The 16,769-nt window shown below is 37.5% G+C and overlaps 2 protein-coding genes across 2 annotated transcripts; both read right to left on the minus strand.

Annotated features, from left to right (window-relative positions):
- Positions 1-5,373: 5,373 nt before the first annotated feature.
- Positions 5,374-5,979, minus strand: LOC121265645. Its single transcript, XM_041169334.1, has one exon. The coding sequence runs from the start codon at positions 5,977-5,979 to the stop codon at positions 5,374-5,376; it is 606 nt and encodes a 201-aa protein (XP_041025268.1).
- Positions 5,980-7,648: 1,669 nt separating this feature from the next.
- On the minus strand, positions 7,649-8,685 carry LOC121264266. The gene is made up of 2 exons (XM_041167380.1): positions 8,125-8,685; positions 7,649-7,936 (listed from the first exon to the last, which is right to left on the minus strand). The coding sequence occupies exons 1-2, from the start codon at positions 8,642-8,644 to the stop codon at positions 7,755-7,757; spliced, it is 702 nt and encodes a 233-aa protein (XP_041023314.1). The 5' UTR covers positions 8,645-8,685; the 3' UTR covers positions 7,649-7,754.
- Between the last annotated feature and the right edge of the window lie 8,084 nt (positions 8,686-16,769).

The raw sequence follows: 16,769 nt of genomic DNA on the forward strand, positions 1-16,769 counted from the left end.
CATTACCATAAAACACATGGCCAAATAAAAGGAAACATAATTGTTTTCAAATACAATTCGAAAACCATGTTTTAATAGAGTGACTACAGAAAGTAAGTTTCGTCGGATCTCAGGAACATATAGCACATTGTTGAGAAAAATAGTACGGCCACCTCGCAAGTCCAGCTTGTAGGTACCAAGTTCGATTACCTCCTGCTAGCTCCATTCCTCACTTAGATATCACGACTCTAGCTGGAATTCGGCGATACTCCACAAATTCGACTCTGCCTCGCGCTGTGTTCGGTCGCTCCTGAATCAACAGTCCACACAGGATAGGAGTGAGCAACCATCACATGGCTAGTTACAAAAACAATGCGAGAAAAGTCAGAGTGTACCCTCTTCGGCTCAGTGCAGTCACGAGTGAAGTGGCTATTCTTTCCACAGTTGAAGCACTCTAATTTTGACTTATTCTTCCTACACTTGCTCCTCTTGCTGCGCTAAGAAGTTTCTGACACATTCTTAATTTGTCCAACAACTATCCCATTCTTAAACTTCTTGCACTTAGGCCTTGATGCCTTACGTGAACCAGAATCAGCCACATAGGCCGTATGATTGGACTTAGCAGCCTTCGATTCCAAGTGACACGAGACATTATCAAAGTCTTTGATATTCTCGTTATGCGTCAGGTTCTGGCTCATATTCTCTCAAGAATTCGGCAATGATCTTATCACTGCCTGGACTTGCTATTCATCAGTCAGGTTGTTTCCTGCCGACTTAAGTTCGAGGATCATGGTCGACATGGCCTTAAGATGCTGCTTCATCGTGTGGTTAGAGCGCATCTTATAGGAGTCAAACCTCATGGTTAATCCACGCAACCTAGTGGCTGAAGTTCCACCAAACTTCAACTTCAAAGCCTCCCACATGCTTTGGGCAGTGTCATAGATTTCTAACTCACACATTAGATCATTATGCATGCTGCTTAACATTATTATGCGTGCGCACTGACTTTTCTTAGCCCATTGAGTATAGGCCAGTTGATCTATCTTGTGCTGTTTCGAGTTCCCTTCCCAGGGCGCAGTAATGGAGTGAGATAAGACCTCCAAGACCTCTTGCTCATCTAAGACATATTGGATTTTGTGATGCCAAATGTCATAGTTCTCCCCATCCAATTTCTCCAATTTGTTTAAATCGGCAACTATACTCTTGGATGCCATTTCACTATAATATGCAAAGAATGAATATTACACACACATCTAAGAAATCTGCCGCGTCCATCCAAGCTAGAAAAAGAATAATTTAGACATATGGCAAGATCGAAAAATCGTTAGGTTTTAGATTCATCTCTTGCGCCATAATATCTAATTATTAAATTTATAACATAATTCCTGCGCAAATTAAAAAAAAAAAACAAATATGGGAGAATTAATCATCATAAATCTCAACCATACTCCCACGATCTTAAGTAGTCATTTAGCCTTAGTCACATGTAAATACATAACCTACTAAAATCGCAGTAACCTTTTGGGCCAGTCTACAAGGACAGCTACTCCAACCATAACAACCTGTTGGGCTAGTCTACAAAGATGGTTCATATAAGATCATTACAGTCAATTTCTCTTGTTCCATCAGTGCATTTACAGTTCTTACTGGGGTCACCATAATCTTTTGGCTATACAGTGCATTTATAGTTCTTATTGGGATTACTGTAATTATTTCAGCTTATTATTTACACTGACAATTCTAACTAAGACTACTTAGTGGAAATTTTTCTATTTTATCATTAAATACTAATGTATAAACATTCAAGCCTAACATTCATAGATGATAAAATAATCACATATCCACATGTTCAATTCACATATACATGTAATCACATTTAATAAAAAAATTAAATAAAAAATCACATGTAATATAACATAATGGAATAAAAAAAATAGCATGAATATAACCATATATTCACATGTAATCACATTTAATCTAAAAAATTAAATAAAAGATCACATATAATATAACAATATATCTAAGCATATATCAAATTATGCAAACAATTTTTTTTAATAGAAACGAAATAAATGTATAACAAATATATTTAAAACCTCGACCAAAACCAAAGGTAAATCGCAACCCAGTGGTGCACGCTACCTTTGACTGATGGTCCTGAGTTCGAGTCCCAGAGGTGCCATTTTCATCCCATTCTTTATTTTGTACTTTTAAAAAAATAGCTCAAACCATGTTGGGTTTCTTAAAAAGGATTTTTTTTTTATTTATTTAAAGAAACAAAGAAGGGCTCAATAGTCCAGCCCAATTTTGGTTTAAAAAACACTAATGGGCCGTGAGGCCCAGGCTCAGTGGAAAAAACAGATGACCTAAGGTCATATTCTACCTTCAGATGGCTACTGTTCACATGAATAGTAGCCTTAACGCAGTAGCACCGCAGACGTTGCTTGAGACCACCACAGGCAGCCTCAGTTGCATCCTCCGCCAGAAAACTAGGTGCTGCCGCACCTTGCTGGTGCTCGCAGCACCTCCCTCGTGCGCGCTCCACTATCCTGGTGCTTCACGCACCAGGTGGTGGGCGCAGCACCATTGCGTTGGTGCTTGCAGCACCTTGCAGTGGTCTGCCATGTTTTTTATTTTTTATTTTTTAAAAGAGGACAAAAAAAAGGCACCCATATTTTAAGCATATGCAAGATTAAACAAAATATATAAACTGAGAGATACTATAAAGACTCTGATACCAATGTAAGAAAGTATAACGGAAAAAATACCTCAAGCTTAACTTATAAAATTACTCCACAAGTTTCTCCAGATTGACAAATCTCCAACATTTCCTCTTAATGGTGAAGTGGTATAAAACTAGAGTAACATTTGACAAATCTACAGCCTAAATATCTTATCAAGAGAGAACAAAAAGAGAGAGAGCTTTTGTGTATTTCAGATGATGCCAAAACCAAACCGAAGGGAACTATTTATAGTCCACCAACACACAACTGGCCTTGAAAGCCAGCCATTACTCTGCAATCGAATTGCAGATGTTGCAAACTGCAATGTAACGTATGGCATTTAAGCCATCTGTTACAAGTCAAGTAACATATGACTTAATGCCATATAAGCCATACGTTACTCTAAGAATGAAGGGAGGGGATCAACCCACGTGGGCATCCCTCCTGCTAACATAGTTGATATGTGTCAAACCTTCAACAATTTAGGTGGGATAGTGAGTTGAGACAAGTCAAGTTAATATAAAAGTTAAAAATTGAATAAAATATTATTCAAATATTATTTTTTAATGCTATTATTATTTTAAAATTTAAAAAAAATAAATTATTTATTATATTTTATATAAAAATTTAAAATAATTATAATAATTAGTTGAGATTATATAAAATGAATTAAGATAAATTCTAAAAAACGGTTATAAAAAAAAATAAGGTCAAGAGTCAAATTATTCCAACCAAAAGTACTGGACATGACATTCCCTGTAAAGTAAAAGTTAGAACCCAAAACAATAAATACCATTGCTCTTGCTTTTATGTCTTAAAAGCACCTAATTACTGTTCAACGTGAAGCTCGTTATCAATCGACAAGGGGCTTATTCTCTTTCTTTTTCTTTCACGGCCTTCTGAGAAAGCATAAAACGAATCCACTGGCTTAGAGGCGTTTAAGCCACACTAGCCTGGTATTAGGCTGAGTTTACATGCTCGTACGTAGCATTTAATTGCGCGACACATTTTGCATGCTTTTTGACATTCCAAAATTTAATATAGGTAAATAGTTTATATCGCAGCATTTGACAAATTTTAAATTAGACAATTAATATATTATATTGTAGCTGTCATGGTACGTCTTTTTATTAATTTTTTGGAAAAGTAAATTTATTCGTTGCTCAAGTGAAACTGCATAAAGTTTGGGAACCAAAAAGTACAAAGCTGCAGAACCTCGCAAACCACGAATGATTACGTACTACTATCGCAAGCGAGAAGTTTCAAATTAATTAATTACTGATGAGATTTTTTAAATTTTTATAAAATAGTTAAACACATCTCAATTTTTATATATTTAAATAAATATTTTAATTTATTTACATTTAAATATATGATCCATAAAATATTATTATTTATAAATCAATTCAGATAATCATCTAAAATAATTACCTTGATATCCAAATCCAAAAAACAAAAAAAGGATATTTGAAAGTGTAATAAAGAGTTTTTTTTTTCATCACAAACTACATGTACTACAAGTTACAACCACAACAGCTAGGGCATCACACGACCAAGATAAATAAAGCCAAACAAATTAAATACCCACACATCAACACGTATATATCCAACTCATGAAGTAGTTTGAGGGACATTCCATAGCTAGCTCAAGCCTCAAAGCAGCTGGCCAAGTTATATGTATTCAAAACGGCAGGCAATCTTGTACGCCTACCGGTGCCGGTTGGAAGTGGGTTGATGTTGAGGGAGTTCAAGGGAATTGGTGATTCCATGTTTACAACAGCAAAACAAATATTTTGGAATAGATAACACCACAACAATAAGGTTCCGAGGAATTGACTGTCTCAACTTTTTCAGCAAGTACTTGGAGGTGTCTGACAGTGATAAATAGAGAGGGAAATATGAAAATGCGAAAATTCCGACTGGCAGGAAAGAAAGTGCATATAGGATGACTTTAGTCCAGCTTTCCCTATTTTGTATCATGAGGAGGACAGTTGCTGCAAACGCAAACATCATCATGGACACGGACAAGAACAGAAATGTGAAGCCTAGCATTAGCTTGTTTGGAAGAGATTCCTTGAAGTCCATTAGTCGAAAGGGTGATGAGACGATTGAGAGAAATATTACTACCGATGTCAAAGCAAATGAAAGGGACAGGACATCGGTTACCGTAAAAACCACAAAGAAAGGTTTATTGACGAGGAGTGGAGTACCAGTCTGACTGTTAGGACCTCCAGGTACCGTGTATGCTGCAGCAAAGGCAACAGTAGCAATCAGAACTGCGACAACGGTGCATCCTTCTGAGGTTCGCTTCAGCCATTCTGTTGCTGCTGTTCGGAGTTCATTGTTTGTTTTATGTAATAAGCCCTCAGCGGTCAGCTTCATATTATTACGGTGCTCAATGAAATGGGGTGGGAGGACTAACTTCACACGCTGCATATGAATACCAAAAGAAACATATATAATGAGTGAGAACTCAATGAATATTTGAACCAACTCTTCAAATGGATGAAATGGTCCTAATACTTCAACTAGCTAATTAATGACATTATCCTAAAAACTAATTACGTAAATAAGTAGTGTACTTTTACAAGTTATTATAATCAACACTTAAAAAGAAATTATGCCACATTGCCAATGCATGTTTGTGTTTCCAGATTAACAAGACAGAGGATTAGAAGTTCTCCACCTCAAACCATTGCAGTTCCTCTCGCAGTTCAAGTGCAGGGCCACGCATTTCCTCAGCTATATACCCTTTTCTTTTCACTCCAACTACATGAAGTATGGAATTTCCTTCGCTGTCAAATTTTCGTACTAGCCTCTTCATGGGCACTTCTTTTTTCGCTACAAGCTCAAAAATCTTTGATCGGCGGTGCCTGATAGCTATATGAAGTATGTTACGTCCTTTGTCATCAATATGCTCAATTGCCTGAGGATAACGTTTCAGTATTTCTTCGGCAATGTCTATGCAGCCAGACTTAGTTGCCAAAAACAAAGGAGTATCTGTTTCCGGTTGATCCCCTTGACCAAGTGAAGTCATTAATATGGGGGATTGTCCAATTCCCAGCTTCTCTACGCTAGGACTCTCACCAAATTTGTGGAGCCTAGGCTTTCCCTGGTCTATTCCAAGATAAGTTGCTTCCCATGAGAGATCTCTTTCTATTAAGAACTCAGCAAGCTTCAATGCTGACTCATATTTAGGCCGTCGCTCATGTTTGGCCGGAGTAAAATATGAGTTGACTGTTGATGAAGTTCGGAAGTTAGTACATATATGTTGCATGTATAGAAGGAAAATAATGTAGAGATCTTATAAGCAAGCTGGCATCATACAATTAATAGCTTTACGATCACGATTCTTTAAACTTTGAATAACTTTTAAGTATAAAAATAGTACTTGAGTTTTATATATACATTTATCTTTTTACTAACTTGGTTTCAAAAACTTGTTAATTAGGTCCCGACATTATATTTTTAATATGCTAGCTGATGTGGCATGTCATGTGTCCATTTTTTGCACATTGTACGCCACATGACTTAAAAAATAATTAGACTATATATAAATTGACAAAAAATAACTTAAAATCTAAGAATGAAAAAGCAGCTAGCTAGCTAGGGATGTCAACACTCATTCGGAAAATTCCATTTTTATAAAAATAATAAATACAAAAAAGAAATCCTAAAATGTTTATAAACGTACAATTTTAAAACATAAGACCAAAAAAATGTGCAAAAACATTAAAATTAATATGAGAGATATATACTATATTCAGAAGGCGTTTTAATCATATTTCTTTAATTCATTATCTTCTAATGTATGTGGCATCAACAAATTGTAAAAGAACTTGTTATGTGAAACTAATGATACAAGTACTATTTTCTACTTACGAAAGAAAATTCAAAAGAATTATGACTAATTTTAGAGTTTTTATACTCTATATTACTACAAGAAAAACAGTCTTTCTCAGCGTAAAAAATCGCTAGAAATAACTTCTAAAATCGTTGGATTTGATTTTTCTTAGTGATTTTTATTGAGCTGACGATTTTTTTTCGCCGCAAGCTTCAAATAAAATGCTGTAAATACCCATTCGGTTTGCCTACTAAATTGCTGTGAATACTTTTTTGCTACAAAGAGCATGGTGGTTGTGGTGGCGGAGCAGGACCAAGGAGGTGTAGAGGTTGCGGAGTAGAACCACTCTAGCACGTAGGTGTTGTGTACTCATACCGAGACTTTAGAGGCTCCATGGCACTGTGTACAAAGGAAAGATGTAGCAGAGAGAGAAACAAAGAGAGGGAAAGGCACACAAGAAAGATGCAGACATCGTGAGAGGGAGGGAGGGAGGGAGAGAGAGAGAGAGAGAGCGGAAAGGAAGACAGAGAGCCATGGGGGGGTTGCGAAACCGAGGAAAATGAGAGTGGGAGATCTTGGGTGGGAGGGAAAAATGAAGGAGACTGAGCCCTAATTCCTTTTAATTTTGAATACTACATTTTATGGTGATTTAATGTCGCCATAAAACAACTTTAACTTTTTTTTGGTGATTTTTAAAGTTAAAAAATCGCTGTAAAATGTCATTTTTACAATTCCATAGAACAACAAACCACAATAAGTTTTTTAATATTGCGGCGAATTTTTTGGTCACAAAAAATAAAAAGTCACTGCAAAAGATCAATTTAGTATTTACGGCGAATTTGTCCGTCGGAAAAAGTTAAAAAATAGCCGCAAAAGACCAGTTTTGAAATTTGATGTAAAAAAATCGCGACGATGTAAAAATTGCTGCAATTAAAGTCTTTTTGCGACGATTTTATTTCCAACAAACCTAAAATCGCCGCAAAAAGCCTTATTTCTTGTAGAATTATATATATATATATATATATATATATATATATATATATATATATATCCGTAAGTACTCATCCCATGCAATTTGCTAGAATGACTTCACAAAAAAGCATTTTGAATGTTATTAATGGTAAGTAACTGCATGCAATATGGCATGATGGCCCGAAACAAGAATACAAAAGATATCAGGGACACATTGTACAACATGAATAACATCATCAGATCAAATATTGGGCGATATTAAACGAACCAAAATTGATGATTTGCTGGAAAAATTCCCCTTTGTCCTCACGTACAAAAGCTCTAGGGTCGCATGATAGAAGCTGAAGATCAGTCATTTCATCTGCGTCTCGTTCACCAACCAAGTGTGGGAACATTTTGGCAACGAGCAGGGCCAAATCTGTAATCCAATTTCATATGAGGGTGAAAAAGACCCCCACAAGAAAAAACAACGTCAAAGAAGTCATAAATTAATCTTTGGGCCGGGTTACATAAGGACAAACATATATACTGCATGCATGTGTGCACACACATATACATATAATATTATTGTTTATAATGTTGTGAACGGGATCAAGAGCCAATTACCGAAGTGCTCGTTAACGATGGCGACATGTAGAATGGTGCTTTTATCACTTCTCCGGAGGAAGAGCTGTTGATTAGCTAAATTGTAGCCAGAAATTTTTCCTGCAAGAAACTTGAATACCTTATCCTTGCCATGGCGCACCGCCCGAAAGAGCGCGGTCTCTCCAAGGTGGTTACGCATGCATAGCAGTCCGGGAGCCTTATCTAATACCTTCTTTACCACGTCAATTTGTGAATTGGATATGACCGCTTCGTGGAGAATAGTGTTTCCTTGGTGGTTTTGTCGGGTCATTTTGTCGAGATGTTGGGGAGGCAAATCGTCAAGAAGATCGAGTACAAGTTGGGATTGTTTGGAGTAAGTGGCTGCGTGGAGCACGGTGTCGTCGTGTATTGTCAATATGTGCAATCCTTGCTCCGGAACTTTTGCACACAATTCTTTCACCTTATCTGCATCTTCACTAAGCAATGCCTCATACAACTCTGCATTCAGCTTATGATTTCTAATATTACTCATTTCTGCCATGGAACAGATGATCACTACTTGAAATTTGAGAGAGAGAGGGAGAGAGAACACTAATATAAAATGTAGGTTAACGTTACTCATTTCAAGTACTGCTCCTTTTATAAAATTTGAGAGAGAGGTTTTGCTGACTTTTTTCTGGGACCATATATATGACATTGGATAGTTCTAATCCTGCCTAGTACCTAGCAGTTTATTGGTGGATGAGCCGCGTATATATATATATAAAATTTATTTTTACGTGGAATCTATGTTTAAAAAGTTATTTTTTTTAATGTAAATTTTAGATTTATTTATTTTTTAAAAAATGATGTGCGAGCCATCTTACACATCTTAAAACTTCAAATATAATTTTTTTTATACATGTATATGCATATATATATATATATATAGATATGAGAAACACTATAAACATAAAGAAATTTTATAAAAATAAATTCATAAATTGATATGATTTCATATAATACTTTAGATCTATTTTACAAAAAAATAAATTTAAAATTTAATATATCACATCAATTTACATCAATTTACTTTTATGAAATATTTATAGTTAAAATATTTATAATTAAAATATTTCTCTTTTATATATACACCCACTATTTAAAGAGTACACATGTCTATATATATGCATATAAAATATGATTTACTTTATCGCTGGGGAAATTTTTTGGATAATGGTATAAGATCCGGTATTTAATAGGGAAGAATCACGTTCAAATCTTACTCTTGTATAAATAATAATGAAAAAGTAATAATTAAATATTAAATAATAATAAATAATAAAAATAAATAAATAATAAAAATAAAATAATAAATATTAAAAAAATATTTTAAAAGTATTTGAAATAATCTCGAAATACAAATTAGGCCTAAATTTCTTTTTTAATTAATTATGATTTGACTCGATCGCATAAAGCTATTCAAAATTTCCGTAATAAGTACTTTATAAGGGTATCCATCGCTTTGCTTACCGACAAAGTTTGCGTCTTATACTTTAGTAGCGAAAGCGATACCCTCATGTGGCCCAAAGCACTTCTAAGCCGCGTTTATTTTTATAGTTGAAAAAAGATGAGATAAAATTAAAATTAAAAATTGAATAATCTCATACTTTACTCTTATGTGACTCAAAACCCTTTAAGTCTCGTTTATTTTTAAAGATAAAATAAAATGAGATAAAATTAAAATTAAAAGTTAAATAAAATATTATTAAAATTTACTTTTCTAATATCATTTTTATTTTAAAATTTGAAAAAATTAAAATTTTGATTTTATTTTGTTTAAAAATTTAAAAAAATTATAATAATTAGATAAGATGAAATGAGATGAGTTGTGAGGAGTATTGAAAACAAATTTAGTCTTAATTTCATATATCTCCTCTTAATTTCCTTATTATTATTTTTTGTCACAACTCGATTTCTAACTTCTGTTTTTTTTAGTATTTTAAAATTTATATTTTAGGAAATTATTGGAGATATGTACATTGTATATAAAATTTATTAGGAGATTGTGTTAACGTTGTGTTTCGAACGCTTTTGTACCAGGTTCCAGCAACCCAGATCTTAAAAATTGGACCTGCAACAATGAATAAGAAAGAAACTGGGAGAGGGCGGACTTGAGATTGAGAGTCTTTGATGCCAAAGTTAATAAAGTCTTTTGGAAGTTTGTAAATAATGAGAGTCTAGAGACTAGAGAGTATTCTCGTATTTGAAAATTGCTATTTATACCGAGAGTTTGGGGTGGGGGGGAGGGGAGATCGTGCCTGCCCTCGTGGAGTCTATGTCATTTTTATTGCTCCTTTTGTCAGAGTCATTTAATGTGGCGTGCCTCTGCAAAGACGCCATTAATGTGGCGTGTAACTCGGGTAGTGATGCCATTAATGTGGCGTGGTTCCCCCATTTGCCTTACTTTACTGGTGTTCTTGATGATCCGTTGATGTCACTTTGTTAGAGGATCGTAGGTCCCTCTTACTTCCCGCTTATTCACGTGGACATGTACTCAAGGGATGGACGTTGTTCGAGGGATCTGCAGGACGAAGAGTCCCATCCCCCTGCAGTATGCTCCCACATGGGAGTTGCATCCAGGAGAGTCTACCTGCAGGCCGGGCCGAGGGGCCTATTTGTTCTGGGTTGGGCCTCATTTTCTTATTCTCTTAGTTGCTCCTCTCAGACTCACTAAAAGGGAAAAAAATCTCTTATAGTTACCTCATCAATTCTCAACGGACTCATACAATGGGAATTCTTTTTAATCTTAAACTTGTCTTGATGTTGAGGCCAAGGTCGCCCTGATGACGTGTCTTTGGCTTCGAAGTTTGAGGTGGTTCTTGAGGATAAGGCGGTGCGTTCAACAGCTACTCATGCCGAGTCGAGGCGCATCGCCATAGTAAGAGAGTGGGTGAAGAAAAACTTCAACTACGTCTTCTTGTAAGCACTTCTTCTAGAGGAGAGCAGAAGAGTCTCTTTGCCTCCCCTCAGTCATGTTCTTCTTGACGACAGGGTGACTCTTGCCCGGCCTCGGGCTATCCTTGCTCGAAAGAGTCGCTCGAATCCTTCTCCCGTGGGCAAGGGAAAGAAACCTCGCTTGGAAGGGGATGGCGTCGACAGCAGGCCCCTTTCCGGAGTCTCGATTCCTGAAGAGCCAGCATTGGTTACACTTGAGGCCCTTCGTCTCGTCGTCTTGGCGGCATAGGTGGAAACGTCCCATTGTGCTGTTGACGTGGAGGTGTTGGTGTAATCTATGCCTTTAGAACCCTCAGAACCGTCGGTGAGAAACCCCTCGGCTGAGGTGCTTGTTGCGCCTCCTGCACCAACTAGTGTCTGTGGCATGCCCTAGAAGCTGGTGACCTTGCTACCCTACTTTAGAAACTTTGGCAGTCAGGGTCCCCTGGCAGGCTGACGTGGGGTAGCGTTCCCCGAGTGTAGATACGGTAGTCTCCTCCACTTCTTCTGCTCGATTTGCTGCGGGCATCTTTTGAAGACGAGGTTGAGGCTTGCTCAGGGGATCCCAGCTTTGTGGTCGTGGCAATGCCTTTCACAGAGTCTTTGCCCACTGCCGTGGAATGTGATGATCTAGCTCTTGTGGCAGGTGGAGAGGAGCCCGAGTTGGTCGGAGGCTTGAACTCCGTTATTAAGAGGGCGATTGTTGCTGCTTCTAGTAACTGTGCCACGAAGGTGGAGCACCAAGTGGAAGGTGTGCTCCTTCTGGATGTTGTAGTCGGCGAGGGTTCAGTGGATCTGTGCGAAGATCCGCTTATCCAGGCAGGAACAGTTGCTAAAGAGGTGGTCCCAACTCACGTAGAAAGCGTCGAGGGTCAGCCACCGATCCTTGCGATTGGCGAGGTTGCTGATTGAGTCCGTCAAACAGAGGCGACCACATAACCGCTCAATGAAGAGAGTTAAGTGGAGATCATCACCTATTTGGCCAGGCTAGAAACCAGAAAGGGGGTGTCGTGCAAAAGCCATCAGCTAGGTCATCAAGTGCTTGTCTAGCTTCTTCCACGAGGTTTTGCAACTTCTTTTCCTGTCTTTTTTCTTTTTTTGTTGTCAGAGTTCCTCTCATCTGGTAGTCTTCATCATGGATGGCCTAGAGGCCGTTGAGTAGGAAAACCAGGCCCTTTGCGTGATGACCTGAACTGCTCTACGGTACGCTCACAGTGTAAGAGATGAGAGGGAACGACTGGAGCAAGAGCTGAGGGTCCAGCTTGCTACAGCAGATGAGGGGCCTGAAGCAACTTGTCATAGATCTTCAGAGCTTCTTGTCCCAAGTGTAGGACATCGTCTCCCTCCTAGAAAGCCAGTTGAAGCTGGTCGTGGGCATTCGCGATACCGCGTGGGCGCATGGGTGTGCTGAGGGCCTTAGGTCGTTGCGAGACAATATTCTGGAGAGTTCCAAGCCATTTTCGTGGGTCTTTGAGAAATATTTGCGGGACCTTGACCTTTCCCAAGTTGCTATTGATAGAGAAGCCTTTGAGTTTGGCCGCAAGCTAGGGATGGACGTGATCCTTGACGCTTTTACGGGTCTTGGCTTCATAGCCACGTCCGAGCATGCTGTTCGCAAACACGGTGACCCTGAGCCTGACATCCCTGAGGTCGACGCTCCCATGTCGAGGTCTCTGAGCATGGTGCCTGATGCTCCTACGCCTTAGGTCCTTTGCGCCTTTGATGTTATTTCATTTTACTCTTCTTTCTCTTTCTATTTTTAAATGTATATACCTGAGCGCCGTAGCCATGTGACTCGTGTGTAACCATTGATCATTAATGAAAATGCCTTACACTTTGTTGTGCCAGGTTGCTTGTCTGATGGGAACCAAGTTGGGCATTGTCTTAAAGATTATTTGCAAGTTCCAGATAGGCAAATTACAAGATCAAGAGCCAAGACGATCAATGAAGCAATGCAAGAATTGGTATAATCCACTTGGGATGAAGCTAGCAAGAGCCTAACACTCAAGATGAGTTTGAAAGAAGGAGAACCAGTTTTGATCCACTTGATACAAGCTGTGGAAGACATGACTTATTGTTGGGGCCAAGTATTATTGAAGGCTTTCAATTTGTTAAACGATTTATTTTATTAGTTTAGAATAAGTGGGCTTGAGGATGCTTGGCCCATGTATGTCTTATTTCTTATGAACTAGGATTTTGGAAAGGTCTTGTATTGTGGCCAATGGCTTATTTGGAAAGTTACTTTTTAGGAACTAAGGTTTCAAGAAGTTACTGTAGCGAAATTACTGTAACCGAATTACTGTAGCATAGCACTATTCATTTAGGGGTATTTTTGGGAGAATGTGGCTTTATTTTGGCTAGGGTTTTAATTAGGATTTTTGTTTAAATACTCTTTGTAGCCTCATTTTAAGGGTTAGACAATATTGAATTTTCATTATGAGTTGAGTTTACTCCTCTTGTTCTTGATTGAACTTTTGAACTTATCAAAAGTAAATCATAACTTTTGTGGCGTTCCTCTTTGTAATTTAGGTTCTTGAGACAGGTTCTTCAACGAGTCTAGATTTTAATATAATCTAGGTTCTTGAAACGAGTTCTTAACGGGTCTAGATTCTCCATCCATTGACTTGATTTTGGCTTTCTTGGGTGAGTTTTGAAATTGATTGTGGGTTCAAAAGATTTTATTCCCACGGGTTATATCATTTGGTATTCAGAGCAAAGTTTCTAATTAGGTTTGATTATATCTTTTATTTCTTGCATATTTAATTCTAGGCTTCATTGTTCTATGATTACAAAAAAAAAAAAAAAGAGGTGGCTGCCGAATTTCTTCACTATTCTTTGGGCTACTGAATTTCATTGTTCTAGGATTTGTGTTGGCCGAAATCTATTGTTCTAGGGGCTGCTGTATATCACTTATTCTAGGGTTTTTGAGTTATTGTTAGGGTTTTGTCAATTGCTTATTCTTTTGATTGTAATCAAATCAGTTGGTGAAAAGAAAAAAAAAGAAAAAAAAATCGTGAAAAAAAAAGAGTATAGAAAATCCGAATTTTTTTCTTCTTGAGCTTTATCATCAAAGGGGCTGCATACATCATTCTAGTTGGTATCTTGTCTTATAGTTACTCTTTCATTAGTATAATTTTCTTGTTTCTAGTGTTTTTTTTATTCTTTCCGTGTTTTTCTTATTCTTGTTTCTTGGACCTAATTATTAGTTGGGATAAAATAAGGTTGCATTGTCTTGATTGAGTTCAATTAGTTCTTAAAGAACTTGAGTGGGAAAACTCTTGAGGTAAAAAACAAGAGTGTGAGACTATTATCGTATAAAAAGCCAATTAAGAGTGAAACAAGATTGGAGTGCCATTATTTAAGTGTAAACACGTAAGAGAGTGTGTGATTTTTTTTTACCACTATCATTCTTTTGTGCAGCACATTACAATGTCTCACCGGAGTGGCTCATCACCAAGGGGGAGGGCAAATAACTCATCCTTTGTGTTGCAAGCCATGCAACAACAGTTTGAGCGGTTGAACTTTGTGTTGGGTGAAATGAGGGATAAGATGGATCATCAAGAAGCAGCAATTAAAAATCTGTAAGGTGAGAGAGATAGGAGGCGACGTGAGCCTAGGGTTGAAAATGATTATGAGAATGAAGGAGATGATGAGGATGAGGAAGACTTAACATCTGAAGTTGAGTCGGGTAGAAATAGAAGAGTTAGGCGTGAAAGAGGATTTGAGGGGAACCTAGGGGTCGGGATAGTGTAGATAGAGACCTTAGAAGCATCAAAATAAAAATACCATCTGTCTAAGGTAGAACTGACCCTGAGCTTTATCTAGAGTGAGAGAAAAAAATAGAGTTGGTGTTTGATTATCATAATTACTCTAAGGAGAAGAAAGTGAAGTTGGCGGTCATTGAGTTCACTGATTATGCTATTATTTGGTGGGATTAATTAGTGACCAATAGGAGGAGGAATTATAAGAGGCCTGTAGAGACGAGGGGAGAGTTGAAAGCTCTCATGAGGTGGAGATTTGTACCTAGCTACTACTATAGGGACCTTTACCAAAAGCTCCAAAATCTTACACAGGGGTCTAGGAGTGTGGATGATTACTATAAGGAGATAGAGGAAGTGATGATTCGGACTAATGTAGAGGAGGACTGAAAGGTCACCATGGCTAGATTTTTGAGTGGTTTGAATAGGGACATAGCCAATGTAATTGAATTGCAGCATTATGTAGAGATAGATGACATTGTATACATGGCTATGAAGGTGGAGAGACAGTTAAAGAGAAAAGGAACAACAAGGTACACTTCAGTTTCTAGCACTGCTTGGAAATCAAAGTGGGATAAAAGTGACCCAGCTGAAGCAAAGAGAAAGACCGAACCACCTAAGGAAAAAGATGAGGGAGCTAGCAACAAACCTAAAGTAGAATCTCAACCTTCACGGAATAGAGATATTAAATGCTTTAAGTGTTTAGGTTCACGGCACATCACTTCTCAATGTCCAAATGAGAGGGTGATGATTATGCATGACAATGAGGAGGTGATGATTTAGAGTGAGGATGATAGTGATTAGGTGCCCGACTTGGTTGATGCTAGTGATGATGAAGAAGTAGTATACCCCGTGACAGGTGAGTCTCTTGTTGCCAGACGTGCTCTCAATATACACATTAAGGTGGATAATGCAAAGCAACAGAGAAAGAATATTTTTCATACTAGAATAAAATGTCACGTCAACAATAAGGTATGTAGTATGATCATTGATAGGGGAGTTATACTAATGTGGCTAGCACTATTTTGATTGAGAAATTGAATTTACCAACCTTAAAACACTTTAGACCATACAAATTGCAGTAATTGAATGATTGTGGAGAGATTAGGGTGGACAGACAAATGTTAGTTACTTTTTCTATTGAAAAGTATCAGGATGAGGTGCTTTGTGATGTTGTGTCTATGCATGTTGGCCATATTTTGTTGGGGAGGTTGTGGCAGTATGATAGGAGGGTGACACATGATGGGTTCAAGAATATGTACAGCTTTGAAAAAGAGGGCAAAACAATCAAGGTTGCTCCTTTAACTCCAAGCCAAGTCTATGAGTACCAACTGAAACTGAAAAGTGAGGTTGCTCAAAAAGAAATAGTGAAAATGAGAGTGATCAAAGAAGAAAGAGTGAAAAAAAGATTGAGTAAAAAAGAAAGAGGGAGAGTGAAAATGAGCAAAAAAGAAATAGTGAAAAAGAAAGTAGAGAGGTAGCTGAGAGTAAAGAAAAAATAGTAGAGGCACGAGAGAAAAAAGAAAGAGAGTTTGCAGAGAGAAAATGAAAGATAAAAGTGAGTTTATATGCAAGAGAGAGTGAGGTTAAGAGGGCTTTCTTCGTAGATCGGCCTAGGATTTTTTTTATCTATAAAGAGTCTTATTTTAATCTTGATAAAACTAACCAGTCTCTTCCTAGTTTGGCTATTTCTTTGTTGCAAGAGTTTGATGATGTATTCCTAGAGGAGATGCCTAATGAGTTGCCACCCATTAGAGACATTGAGCAACAGATTGATTTTGTACTCGGAGCTGCTATTCCAAACCGACAAGCCTATATGAGTAATCCAAAGGAGACAAAGGAGCTTCAGAGGCAAGTTGAGGATTTGATGAGCAAGGGGTACGTGAGGGAGAGTATGAACCCATGTATAGTGCCGGTGCTACTAGTGCCAAA

The sequence above is a fragment of the Juglans microcarpa x Juglans regia genome, chromosome 5D, assembly GCF_004785595.1.
Source record: "Juglans microcarpa x Juglans regia isolate MS1-56 chromosome 5D, Jm3101_v1.0, whole genome shotgun sequence".
Lineage (NCBI taxonomy): Eukaryota > Viridiplantae > Streptophyta > Magnoliopsida > Fagales > Juglandaceae > Juglans > Juglans microcarpa x Juglans regia.

What these genes read in the sequence shown, in the direction of transcription:
- LOC121264266 (XM_041167380.1), bottom strand. Translation starts at nt 8,644, where the DNA reads ATGGCAGAAATGAGTAATATTAGAAATCATAAGCTGAATGCAGAGTTG. An exon ending in CATCGTTAACGAGCACTTCG is followed by an intron (nt 7,937 to 8,124) that starts GTAATTGGCTCT and finishes ATTGGATTACAG; the next exon opens with ATTTGGCCCTGCTCGTTGCC.
- LOC121265645 (XM_041169334.1), bottom strand. Translation starts at nt 5,979, where the DNA reads ATGCAACATATATGTACTAACTTCCGAACTTCATCAACAGTCAACTCA.